The sequence below is a fragment of the Sorex araneus genome, chromosome 8 (genome assembly GCF_027595985.1).
Source record: "Sorex araneus isolate mSorAra2 chromosome 8, mSorAra2.pri, whole genome shotgun sequence".
In the NCBI taxonomy this organism is placed as follows: Eukaryota; Metazoa; Chordata; class Mammalia; order Eulipotyphla; family Soricidae; genus Sorex; species Sorex araneus.
Window position 1 is genome coordinate 41,189,879 of NC_073309.1, and position 12,283 is coordinate 41,202,161.

Genomic DNA, 12,283 nt, shown 5'->3' on the forward strand with positions numbered 1-12,283 from the left:
CTCTGCACTCAGGATCACTCCTGGTAGGCTCAGGCAACTATATGGGGTACTGGTGATTGAACCCAGGTTTGCTGTGTTCAAGGAAAGCACCATACCCATTGTATATGTCTCCAGCCCCCCAAAATGTGAATATTTGTGAAGTTTAAAGAGATAGTGTTCTTTCCTTGCTTGCTACCCCCCTTCCCCAAATTCTATCATAAATGATCACTGTCACTGTCATCCTGTTGCTCATTGATTTGCTTGAATGGGCACCAGTAACAGCTCCGTTGTGAGACTTGTTACTGTTTTTGGTATATTGAATATGCCACGGGTAGCTTGCCAGGCTGTGCCATGTGGGCGGGATACTCTCAGTAGCTTGCCAGGTTCTCCGAGCAGGACAGAGGAATTGAACCTGGGTCGGTCTTGTGCAAGGCAAACACCCTACCTTCTGTGCTATCACTCCAGCCCATCATAACCTGATATATTATTACATTTGATGAACCTATCACCCTGGGAGTCTCTTCAATGATGTATACACCAAACTTGCTATATATAGGGATCTTCTAGATTGTTTCCTACCCCATTCCCAGGCTGAACCTCTGAAGCTTCTCAGTCCCTCCATTTTATATTTGTTCCTCAGTACCACATGCCTGATTTTTGTTCCCACTGAATTGTTACAAGTGTTCCATGTTCATGTACATGAAATGTTTTGGCAAGGTGTGACACCAGGACTAAAATAGAGCACTAATGGCTGGAGGAACAGTACAGCGAATGGTGGGGATTGCCTTCCACACAATCAAGCTGGGTTTGATCCTTGTCACCACATATGGTCCCCCCAGCCCTGAGAGGAGTGACACAAAGTCAAGAGTAATCCCTGAACATAGCTGGGTGTGACCCAAAACGAAAAAAAGGAAATAAAACAGAGCATGGGCTGATCCTCCTTCCAGAAAATACATCCCAGGGGGAGGATGACATTAACATGTAAACTATTCACTTTTCCAGGGAAAAGAATATAGATATTCTGAAGAGGGTTGTGAATAGTCTAGAATAATCTTTGACCTGGCATCTTGTCAATTTAGGGACCAAACATGTTGAAGAGGAAAAGGCAGCCTAAAAGAGGCAAGGACCTAGCAGGAGAGCATGTGAACTGACATAAACTCAGATCTATGCCCCCAACCCCCACCACTAAGAAGAACCTCTTAAGTTATCCCCTCCAGCTATGGCTATCCCTGAGAGATGCCAACCAGAGAGGGACTCAAGGCTGACAGTGGAGCGATGAGGACTTCGAGATCAATTTCTCAAAGAAGAAACAGTAGACACAGAGAAGTCACTGACCAGCATGGAGGCTCTGCCTCATTCTACTGTGACCTTCTAGAACTTTCAGTGACCAGTAAAACTGTTGAACACTGACAACGGAAGGCCAATAACGACATCAAAATCTTATCAAACTGAAGAAAAAAAAAGGAATAATCTTTGAATATTTGCACCCAGTTATACCTTATAGGCTCCTTGGTGGTGGGGCTTTGGTTGGGAGGGTTATTAGGAAATAAGGGTACTAAGGGTATTAAGTAAATCAGAAAAGACAGGACATACAAGGTGAAGCTCTCAACCTAAAATGTCTAGAAGCCTGCTACTTAATTAATGCCTAGAAGCCTGACCCTCACCTTCCCATTGGGTATAGGCCAGTAGGTACTAATGAGGCTCACCTTGCATCAGATGCATTGATGTTGTTGTCAGTAAAGGGATAAGAACAAAACGGGGGGGTGTAGTTTTAATTATCTAAAAAATAAAATTAATTCCACAAAGAATCCTTGATGATGTGCCCACTCTTCAAGACGGTTCCTGTTTTCCCTCACTCTCCATCGCCAAGGATTCCTTTGTACCTATCCAATCCCAGATATGTCTGGTTCAAACCACCGGTCCTCCCCCACACTACCAGTAAGGTATTTTGTGGGTTTGTGTTTTTGGTTTGGGGGACACAACCGTCGGTGCTCTGGGGTTACTCCTGGCTCTGCACTCAGGGATCACTCCTGGTGGCCTGAAGGGTTTAACCATATGGGATGCCGCGGATTTAAGCCCGGTCGGCTGCATACAAGGCAAGTGCCCTACCCGCTGTATAATCATCGCTCCGGCTCGGAATTTTGCTTTTTTTTTTTTTTTTTTTTTTTTAACCCCAAGTGGATACACTCAACCTCCCTCAATTGGAGTCATTCCCACCGGCACTCTGGGAGTGAGCAGTACCCACCACCTGGACGAACCAGGTTCCTCTCTCCGGGCTCTGATTTTCTGCGCTGGCCAAAGCGTCAAGGGTGGAGAGCGCTGCGAGCGAAGCCAGCCCAGCTAAGGTTTCCATCAGTTTCCCCTCTAAGGTCAAACCCTCCTCCTCAAATCCTCGCAGGGCGCCAAAAATCTACCTCTCCCCGAATCCCTGGAGTTCTTTTGAGGCCCACAGATCCATCTGGGCCTCTGAGAAAAAAACTTGCGAGCCCCGCAGTCGGCTCATCTGGGCCGCGAGGAGCGAAGGGCTCCCAAGGGCCTTGGCTGGAGGGGAAGATGCGTCCGTCGTTATCTGTGCCTCTAATTCAGCAGCCGTCTGCCTCCAAGACTACAATCCCCAGAGGCCTTTGCGCCCACTTCCGGTCTCCGAGGCCTCGCGACAACTTCCGCTCGCGCGCGTTCTCTCTCTCTCTCCGCCAGGTGCGTGAGAGCCGTGGTTCTTGAGTTGATTCCGCCGTGCTGCGGAGGCGGCCGCTTTCGGTCCTCGAGCACCTCCCCCTTTCCCTTCCCTTGGGTTTCCGCCTCAGAAGCGGTCCCTGGAACCCCGCGCCCTGTGAGTGCCCTCTCAGGGTGGCCGGCCGGGTCATCCTGTCCTACCGCCGTCCCGGTTTTAATCACGGGTTTGCGGCTGGCGAGGCGCGGCTGCCTTAGCCCGGGCTCCCCTGTAGGCCCCGCCCGGCCACCCTCATTCCTGTCCGCGGTGGAGAGACGAGCGCTCGCCGCGCGCGTTTCTTAGCCTCAGTTCGGTACAGGAGGTGCCTCCACTGTCTCCCGTTTCCAGGAGAAACGTGGTGTGAAGCGGATTGCGTGACTCCCAATTGCCGGTTGTGGGGCAGCACTGCCTCCGTCCCCTAGTCTCCTGGGGATATTTCTCTTCACCTCCCCGTTATCTGTCTTCTGAGACTTTGCCCTTTTCCAGAGAGGGTGCAGAGAAGACCGCGAAAATGATTATGGGGCGTCTGAGAGCCAAAAAAGAGGTGAGAATTTTCTGTTTAAGATTCCGATTCCGCCTTGGTTGTCTCACCGGGATGGATCCGTTATCTTTACTTTTTTTTTTTTTAATTGTCACACCCGGAGATGCTCGGGCTTATCCGTGGCTCTGTGCTCAAGGATCATTCCTGGGGACCCTATGGGGTGCTGAGGATCTAACCCGTCGTCGTTACTTCCCCTCTCTCCCCCTCCCCCCACCTCGCCCCCGACTCTGCAAGACTGCTTTGGTGGTTTGGCAATAAACCTGGACTTGGAGGAGTAGCACCTCATCGTTCCTTTTCTGCCTCACCCATGGCTAAGCCATCCGTGGAGTATTTCATTGAGCAACATAGGGAGCAGTTTAAAAATACAGATGCGTGCATGATTGTCCAGTGGTAGAGATAAAGGGCAGGGACAGTAGTGAGAACCGTGATGGGAAGTGGGCTGCTTGTTTTGGTGCGTTGAACATTTGGGGGATGACTTACCAGTGGGAAGGTAGGAAGCATGGTTCGTCAGAAGCCTCACCTTACCCTTGCCACTTTGTTGGAGGATTGACGTGGTCAATGATTTAACCCTGATTTTTATTTATATATATTTTTTGGTTTGAGGGCCTCACCCGGTAGTGCTCAGGGCATACTCTTTTTTTTTTCCCCATCCAGAGATGCTCAGGGGTTACTCTTGGCTCTGCGCTCAGGAATTACTCCTGGTGGTGCTTGGGGGACCATATGGGATGCCAGGGATTGAACCTGGTGTCAGCTCACATGCAAGGCAAAAGCCCTACCCGCTGTACTATGGCTCTGGCTCCTCAGGGCTTACTCTTGAATTTGTGGGTCAGCAGCACACAAGGCAAGTGCCTGACCTGTTGTACTATTGATCTGGCCCCAATCTCCCTTCTTTTATTGTCAATATCTAGGCCCTAAATAATTTTATTTCCACCTCTTGTCTGGGTGGCAAGGCTGATTGCTGGGCTCTAGAGCATATACTTTATCTTTGAATTATTTAGGCTTTGAATAATGTTGAGAATGGACTTGAGATAAAAATTATACATTAGCTGTAGCAGTTCTATGTATGGCAGTACTTGCATGCAGCAGACCTGGGTTTGATCCCCAGCACCATATTTGGCCCCTGGGAGTAGAGCATGGAGTAAAACCTGAGCACTGCTAGATGTGGCTCAAAAACAAAAACAAAAAAGAAAATGATATGGGGGTGTGTGTTTTGTGTATATATCAGAATTTAATGGGAAACTAATCCCAGAGATTGATCACTATGAAGAACCCTATGATTTAACTGAATGCAATGAACATGTAGCCAAATGGTGTATTATTTTAGGCATAGTACTTTAGGCTGTGTATTATTTTAATACAGGTTAACTTGTTTTTTCAGATATTCCGTGACAGCAAGAAGAAGGTGTAATCATCACCTTCACATTTTCAGAGGTGTTTCAGCCAAACTTTTGCTCCTTACCTTGAGGTCATTTTGTTTTTATTTAATTACCACCTTTGCTTTTCTTTGTTGCATTAATTTTTTATTTCAGTTTTTAATTTTTTTATTTTGAGTTATTAATCTGGACTTCTGTAAATAAGACTTGATAAAAATAGATTAAATTAGCCCCAGAAATTAATGCACATGATGTCTACACATGAGTATATTGTGATGAGTAATGCAAAGGGGTAGTTAGAACCTGAACTTGTATAACATCTTTAAAGAACAGTAAATCGGTTGCCAGAATGATAAGACAGCACATAGGGCATTTGCCTTGTACGCGACTGACCTAGTTTTGAGCCCTGGTATCCCATATGGTCCCCCGAGCACTGCCAGGAGTGCAAAGTCAAGTGTAAGCCCTGAGCATTGCTGGGTGTTGCCCTAGAACGAACAAACAAAAAGAACACTAACATTTTGAGGGGCTGGGGGGAAATCCCAAACAGTGCTTAGAGAGCCCGGGGACTACTCCCAGTGATATTCAATCTGGCTGTGCACGCCCCACTGATCAGTGCCTAGGCTTGGCAAGATAGTGCAGGGCATCACTCCAATTGCACTATCTCCCTGGCCTCCAGCAAACACACCAGAAGAGTGACACAGTGACCGAAAAGGGCTTTTTAGTTTCAAAGGTGGTTGTGGGAAGGCAGATACAAAAGTAAAACTCAAGGAAGACAAAGGGTATATATTCACTACTGTTTGTTTTGTAGATTCATCTGGCTCTGGGCTGATAAGGGTTTAGAATTGTGTCTGGTAATTAACTTATTCCAGGTGGTGGTAGTGATGGGGCATCATTCACTGTATCACTGTATCACTGTCATCCTATTGTTCATCGATTTGCTCGAGCGAGCAACAGTAATGTCTCCATTATGTAAATTAGAGAGGGCTGAAAACTTTTGTTTTTGCTTTTCAGTTGCCTTTAACTAAAAATACTTATGCCAAAATGGCATATATGAGAGTGGCATATTCTGTTACCTTTTGTTCACTATTGAAAGTAGACTCAACATCTTCTCTAATTCCTTTAAGGAAGCCTTTTTGATCACTGTATCCTGCGCATGGACAAGGTAGACAAGCCTGTTTTATGTTACAGGCTTTCGTGGTATTTGGAGATGTGGCTGTGGACTTCACCCAGGAGGAGTGGCGATTGTTGAGCCCTACGCAGAGAACCCTGTACAGGGAAGTGATGCTGGAGACTTTTGACCACCTGGTCTCGCTGGGTAAGGATGGCTTTCTTGCTCCACAGAGTAGCTTCTGTGTGCCATGAGGGAAGGTTGCCCATGAGGCAGTTATATCCTGAGGTTGGGCTTAAAAACAGTAATTTATTGGTACTGGAGTGAGAGAACAGTGAGTAGGATGCTTGCCTTGCACATGCCAGGTTTAATCCCCAGCACCCCAGATAACTTCTCCCAAGCTCTGCTATGAATGTCCCCTGATTGTAGAGCCATAAGTAAATCCAGAGCACCACCAGCTGTGGCCCCAAAACAAGTATTTACCTTTCTTTTTTAGGGCAAATCTGTATTTGGTAGAATTGAAAACTATTATTCTCCATTTCTAGACACCTCTTTACCAAGGATTAGACTCTATTTATTTTAGCTTGCTTCAGATGCAGAACATTTTCATTCACCAATAGTATTTTTCTGAAGTCACTTTTTTTTTTTTTTGGGTCACACCTGGTGATGCACAGGGGTTATTCCTGGCTCATGCACTCAGGAATTACTCCTGGCAGTGACCATATGGCATCCTGGGAATCAAACCTAGGTCGGCCGTGTGCAAGGCAAACACCTGGTGCTATCACTGCAGCCCAAAGTCACATTTTCTTACTCAGCTTTTCAACTGAGGTTATGATATTTATAGATCATCTTTACAAATTTCTGATTTCCCCCTACTTATTTCTGCTTTGGTTTCTGTGAAGCTCCCTTGAGTTTTTAAACAAAAGTCTCTGTTTTCTTTCCCTCTGTGCAGAAATACCGTTTTCCAAACCTAAGGTCATTTCTCAGCTGGAGTATGGGGAAGAGCGCTGGTTAGAGGAGAGTCAGCCTCCTGTGAGCCTTCCAGGTGAGTGTGACACGATGAGGGAGACCATCTGCAGTTGGCTGGAAAGGAGAGGGGAAGGTATTTCTCCTATGATGGGAAGAAATACTTCTCCAGGTTGTCCAGGACACTGGTAAGGCAGTCTGGTCTCACCTCCCTTCAATAATATCATCCTCAGTTGAAGAAAGGATTTCACTAGTTTCTTATCTCCTACTAGGAAGGAAGATCCTTCATTATTTTATTTTATTTTATTTTATTTTTTTGCTTTGTGGCCTACACCTGGTAATACTCAGGGTTACTTCTGGTTTCGCACTCAGGAATTACTCCTGGCAGTGTTCAGGGGATCATATGGGATGTCAGGGATTGAACCTGGGGCAGCCGCATGCAAGGCAAATGCCATACCCACTATACTATCACTCTGGCCCCTCTTTCCTCTTTTTGCTCTCCCTTTCATGTCCATTCTTTGCTCACTCAAGAGCTTCTTTTATTTCTGTGTGGTATTAGAAACTGTACCTACCTCATGAACATTAAAATTGCCACCCTTTTAGGTACTTTGCAGTTTCTCTTGGATATCATAATTACCCTTTTTTGGGGTCTTTTAAAAAAAGTCATAATTATCTTTTTGCCTTCCCAATTTTCTTAATTAAAACAGTTGTCCTTCAGTAAGATATAGGCATGCTATAAACAACAAAATATGTATGTGTTTGCCAACATCCAAGCTAAGGGAAGAAAACATTAATAGTTGAGGCCCTTATTTCCCCTTCCCTGATTATATGCTTTTCTCAGATCCCCTGCTCAAAGGGAAAGGAATGTTTTCAAAATTAATTATTAAGGGCTAGAGAATTAGCACCACAGGCTAAGTTAGTATGTCAGTCCCCAGTACTGCATAGTCCTCGAGCCAGCCCCCAGCACTGCATAGTTTGTCAGGCACCAAGCTGGAGCAACTCCTGACAACCAATCTGGGAGTAGTTCCCATGTACCACTGGGTGTGTCCCAAGTTAAAAAAAAATTAGGGATTAATAATTCTCTTGCCCTTTTTTTTTTAAAAAAACTTCATGTATATGAATCCTAATGTGATTTCTGGAAATTTTTATTTAAACATTTTATTGATGCATTCATGTTAAAATGTATTTGTGGGGACTGGAGTAATAGTACGGCAGGGAGGGCATTTGCTTTGCATGCAGCTGATCCAGGTTCGATCCCCGACATCCCATATGGTTTCCCCCTAACAGTGCCAGGAGTGATTCCTGAGTGCAGAGCCAGGAGTAACCCATGATCATTGGTTATCTAAATGTGTAAGAGTTATCCATGTTGTTAAATGAAGTTGTAGGTCATTAACTTTTACGACTATAGTCACTGTCACTGTCATCCCATTGCTCATCGATTTGTTCGAGCGGGCACCAGTAACGTCTCTCATTGAGAGACTTATCGTTACTGGTTTTGGCATATCCAATACACACGGGTAGCTTGCCAGGCTCTGCCACACGGGCTCAATATTCTCGAGCTTGCCAGGCTGTCCGAGAGGGACGGAGGAATCGAACTCGGGTCGGCCAAGTGAAAGGCAAATGCCCAACCACTGTGCTATTGCTCCAGCCCACGACTATAGTATTTATCTTATATACAAAATTAGAATGCGACTCATTTGTATACCATTTTATAGAATATGTTTTAGCCAGTTTTGACTATTAAAGAATACAGCTCCGAATACTTTGATACACAGGTCCTTGGGCATGTAAGCACTCACTGCTCTAAGATACATACCTTCAAATAGAGAGACTTAGTCAAGAGTGTGCACTTCTCAATCTAAATAGGTAATGCCAGATTGTTCTCCACTAATGAAGTTGTTTCATTTGTTAGCTAGGGCTGCCTTAATGGAGATTTTAGTTTTTTTTTGTGTTTTGGGACCACACCTGGCTATGCACAGGGCTTACTCCTGGCTCTGTGCTCAAGGATCACTCCTGGTGAAACTTGGGGGGGCCTCATGGGATGCTTGCGATTGAACCTGGGTCTGACTGCATGCAGGGCCAGTACCTAGCCTGCTATACTATATGGCTCCCATTGCAGTTTTTTAATGTAAGTTTCCCAACAAACTTAAGGTTGCTTTTGGCTGTCTTTTAGTGTATTTAACTATTTTTTGGGCTGGGTCATAGTACAGCAAGTAGGGCCCTTGCCTTGCATATGGATCCTCTGGGTTCAATCCCTGGCACTACATATGGCCTCCCCGAACTCTGCCAGGAATGATTTCTGAGCACAGAGCCAGGAGTTAGCACTGAGCACTGCAGGGTGTGGCCACAACACTTTTACCCAGTGCTCTATGAACATTTTTAAGGATTATATGTTCTGTAGCAGTCCCCTATATAATTTTGATCAGGTTGACTTTAAGACTTTAGGTCTTCTGTGTCCAGGTGTGGAGAAAGGGCTACTACACATCCTTTAATGTTTGAGGTAGGATTTGATTCCCAGTACCACATGGTCCCCATGTGTCACCAGAGCAGTAAGCTTGGAGTAGCTCCTGACATCCACAAGGTATGACCACAAAATAAAAAACTTCTATATCTTTGGTCAATTTCTGTGTTATTTGGATTTAAATACTTATATTTTCAATTATTGCTGAATTATCCTTTCAGTCTGTAAATTTTTTCTCATATTTTGAGGATCGTTTTTTTTTGTTCTTTTTTAATTGTATATATTTCTGATTATTGTCTTTTTTTTTGTCTCTAGGAATTGTTTTTTCCCTAGAAATATTCCTTGTCTTGCAATCTGCTTTTGTTTAGTATTAATATACTTATTATAGTTCTCTGACTATTGTTTGCACAGTATATCTCAATCCTTTTAGTCCAGAAATTCTTACTGAGAAATTCTTACTGAGAATTTTAGATTCAAGTTTAAAACAAGATCAGCCATTGTGTACTCCCCTTGCTTAGGTTCTATCTACTCCACAGGTCATCTTCTATTTATTTTTGGTGGGTTTTGCAGTATGTCTGGCTGTGCTCAGGGCTTACTTCTGGGTCTTTGTTCAAGACTCACTCTTAGTAGGGCTCAGGGCACCATAGGTATGCTCAAAACAAACCTCAGTCACATGCGAGGCAAGCACTTTAATCCCCAACTCCTATCATCCTTTTATTTTTAATCTATTTGTGTTTGGGATCCAAATGTGTCCTTATAAATAGCCTGCTATTGAATACTGCTTTTTTAATCTAGTGGCACATGTTTACTTTGTTTGAAAAGTTTAATTTGTTCATGTTTAACTAATTATTGATATGGTTTAAACCTGCCATTTTGCTTTATTAAAATATGTCTGTGTCTTTTTATATTTCGACCCTACTTTTTAGGCTACACATACACATGCTTATACATATTTTAAAGTAGTTTCCTATACATTTTATAAATTACTTACAATTGTTTTTGAAGGCTTTCTGTCCCCCAAACCCCCTTTTTTGGGGGACATACCTGGTGATGTTCAAGGGATTACCCCTGACTCTATGCTCAGGTATTATTCCTAGCAAAGTATGCCCAGGAGGCCATAGATGGTGCCATGAATTAAACTTGGGTTGGGCACTTTTAGCACAAATGCCTTGACCCTTGTGTTACATGTCTGGTCCAGTGAATGAGTTTCTTGATGCTGTAGTGGAAATTAAGTATCAATTTTTTGGGGGGTGTTGGGGAAGGGACCATACCTGGTGGTGCTTAGGGCTTATACTCTAGTATGATGCTTGAGGGATCACTCCTGGCAGTATTCAGGGGACCATATATAATGCCAGGTATTGAACTCCATCCACTACGTGCAAGGAAAGTACTCTAGGAAAGTACCCTATCCTCTGTCCTATCTCTCCTGTCCAATATGTGTTTTTTTTTCTTTCTCAATTTTGGGCCATACCTGGTGGTGTTCAGGGCTTACTTGTGACTCCCTGATCAGGATTGCTCCTGGCAGGCTTGGGGGGCCATGACCACCATATGGGTGCCGGGGATCAAACTTCTGTCGGCAGTGTGCAAGCCAAGTGCCCTCTGTGCTGTACTTTACATATCTTTATATTATGAAACAATATAGTATCCTGCTTGCTGGTTTTTATAATAATCTTAACGTTTTTAGAAAAATTAAGAAAAAATTATACACATGTGTCTATATACCCATGGTCCTTGATTCTTACTGTCGGTATGAATTAGTATCTGATACCAATAGTTTTTCAGCTCGAAGGACTTAGTAGATTTTTTAAAAATTTTATTTAAACACCATGCTTTACAAAGTTTTTCATAATACAAACATTACAGTCATTCAGTGTTCCTCTAATACCAGTCCCACCACCAGAGTGACCTTCCCTCCACCACTGTCCCCATTTTCCTAAGCCTGCCCCTTATCAGGCACACAGTAAATTATTTTATATTTCTTGTAATTACTAAATGGCTAATGGAATTATCAAAAGTACTTCAGTAAAAGAAAATTTGTGAAAATTGTTGTATCTCATCATATTAAGCCCTTGTCTGAGTATTTACTAAGCTGTTTCTTGCAAGTCGAACCTTCTGTGTTATTGCTTTTGTTTGTTGAGTTTAGCTGGCTTCTATATTACTTTACCATTTGGTGTGTTCCTATTGGGATGTTTGTATTGTGCATTTTGGAGGTGTCGCACGCTCAGGGAACTCCAGGATCTGTAGAACTGGCCTGATGAGTTTACATGGCAAGGCCATGGGATACAGGCATGGCTGCTGGGGCTTCCAGATATACTGGGGGTGAAGTGGGTGGGGGGAGCAGAGAAGGCTTCCCACCTCTACTTAAAAAGAGAGTTCTCACCCTGACAACTGTTCCTGGAATTTTTGCAGTTTGGTGCCTCTGTAGAGATTAGTCATGAAATAGTGGAGTTGGGCCATTGGCCTGTTGGCAGCCGGGGTGTGGCTGTCGGGGATTTGGCAGTCAGGGTTTTAGCAGGACTGGGACTCTGCCTGTACCCCTCCAGGGGGGGCCCTGAATTTTCAGTCAGAAGACTGGTATAGCCATGAATTTTAGCAGCTTGGTTCATATATTTTCTGAGACTTAGTCTCTAGGTTGTGGAGTAGGGCCAGTGGTGATTTGACATCTTATTTAGTATTTATTATAAGGGATGTTTACTGGTAAATACTTGACAGTCTGAATATCACTGTATCAGTCTTTTGTTTTGGGGAGACTCCAGGAGTCTGGGGGTGATTTCGATTTATTCTTTGCCAGCTGTTCCATTGGTTTAATGCAAGGTTCCAAGGATGCTGTGTTGCTTGGCCTTGTGCTGGGGATTACTCAGGCTGCACTCGAGCACTAAGTGATGCTTAGGGGACCTCATGGTACCAGGGATCAAATCAGGGTCAATTACATGCAAGCATGTACCTTAATCCCTGTACCTTCTCTGTGTTCCCTTAGTTTCATTTTTGATAAATAGATTTTTTTTTCCTGAGTGGAGACCTCCCCAGTTGTGTTGGGGCCACCAGGATGGTGGCATGCTCTAGGTGCTGAGGGGGCTCAACCTCAGGGCGCTGTGCACGCCAGTTTTGCATTCCAACCGTTGAACGATCTCTCTTCTCCCACTCC

General features: G+C 44.2%; 1 protein-coding gene across 3 annotated transcripts in view; it reads left to right on the forward strand.

The window, feature by feature from the left end:
* The window catches only part of LOC101544838 (zinc finger protein 383), a 62,898-nt gene that overhangs the window by 26,277 nt on the left and 24,338 nt on the right, over positions 1-12,283 (forward strand). The window contains exons 1-4 of one of the 3 annotated variants that reach the window (XM_055145125.1): positions 2,687-2,809; positions 3,176-3,233; positions 5,792-5,918; positions 6,664-6,756. In XM_055145125.1, the coding sequence (XP_055001100.1) occupies positions 3,201-3,233; positions 5,792-5,918; positions 6,664-6,756 (253 nt within the window). In that variant the 5' untranslated portion in view covers positions 2,687-2,809; positions 3,176-3,200. Of the gene's footprint in view, positions 3,234-5,791; positions 5,919-6,663; positions 6,757-12,283 lie in introns of those variants that run through there. The other 2 variants (XM_055145124.1, XM_055145128.1) reach the window with 2 other exon arrangements.